This window comes from Myotis davidii, unplaced genomic scaffold, assembly GCF_000327345.1.
Source record: "Myotis davidii unplaced genomic scaffold, ASM32734v1 scaffold535, whole genome shotgun sequence".
NCBI classification, from domain to species: domain Eukaryota; kingdom Metazoa; phylum Chordata; class Mammalia; order Chiroptera; family Vespertilionidae; genus Myotis; species Myotis davidii.
This window is the reverse complement of record NW_006286980.1, coordinates 2,411,310-2,412,375: the sequence shown is the minus strand read 5'-3', so window position 1 is coordinate 2,412,375 and position 1,066 is coordinate 2,411,310. Positions and strand designations below refer to the sequence as shown.

At 52.3% G+C, this 1,066-nt stretch overlaps 1 protein-coding gene across 1 annotated transcript in view; it reads right to left on the bottom strand.

Annotated features, from left to right (window-relative positions):
- Nucleotides 1-1,066, bottom strand: part of BHLHE41 (basic helix-loop-helix family member e41) — a 14,901-nt gene that overhangs the window by 1,350 nt on the left and 12,485 nt on the right. The window contains exon 6 of the mRNA XM_015560766.1: nucleotides 6-161. Coding sequence (XP_015416252.1) covers nucleotides 6-161 — 156 coding nt within the window. The remainder of the gene's footprint in view (nucleotides 1-5; nucleotides 162-1,066) is intronic.

Here is a 1,066-nt window from a genome sequence, read left to right as displayed (position 1 = left end):
CCAGCGTGCACCCCAGCATGTGCGGGCGCACGTGACAGCGCCGCGTCCGGCTCTGGCGCCCTCACCCCGCGCGGCAGCACTTTGAACCCCGGCGTGGGAGAGGGAAGTGGGGGGAGGGAGGAAGGAAAGCCGGGCTGGGAGCGGGCGGGAGGGGGAGGCCGGCCTCCCAGAGAAAGTCACGGGGAGGTTGATCGCTAGGCAACCTCAGAATGCGTCTCTCTTTCCAATCCCAGAGCTGCTTGAGGCTTTCCGAGCTGATACCACCCCCTTCTGCTCCAATTCCCCCACCCGCCGCGCTGGAAGTGCGGTTTAGGGAGCCTGGGTGGGTTGAGCAGCTTTTCCACGAGCAGGTTTCAGGCACAGCGCTCTGAGCAAGATCCTGTATCACGCCCACGTGCGTCTGCAGAGCTCGCCAGGGTGCGGGCATGCTGTCAGGGTTCTTCACCTGTCCGGTCATATGAGGATCACACAGCTCTGTGCGAGCTGTGCAGAGGAGCCTGTTCAGAAGGAGAGCCTTGAAAACCAAGCTCTGCTTAGGGGATCATAGAAAGAGAAGTTTAAAATGTCATGTTATAGAGTCTCATCTGATTACTCTGTGTAACACATCTTCAGGGATTGGATCCAGGCTGAAGTTTGCCTGGTAAAGCTAATTTTCGAAGCAGTGTGGAGCCTGTACAGTGGCAATATTAAGGAGGCATGTGACAGATACTCAGTACCTCCGTGGTGAAGCGTTTGATATTCTATGTATAAACGTGTGCATATCCATAATGCAAAAGGCTTCTCATGGAAACCGTAGCTAATTTGATAGTACCCTAAATATTCCATATAAGCTGCGACAAGTTTTCTTTCCTACTTCCTAACTTCTAACAGTTCCCTCTGTCCAGCTTCATAACTTGTTTTGACCCCTTCTTCCCTTACTGTGGGGTAATAGTATAAAGACCAGTGGGCTCAGAACCAAATAATCGGGTTCCAATCCTGGTTCTGTTATTTACTGAGCTTTGTGACCTTGGGCTACATTGCTTGCCTCAGTTTTGTCCAAGAGATTTTTAGAAAACAGGCCTTGGGA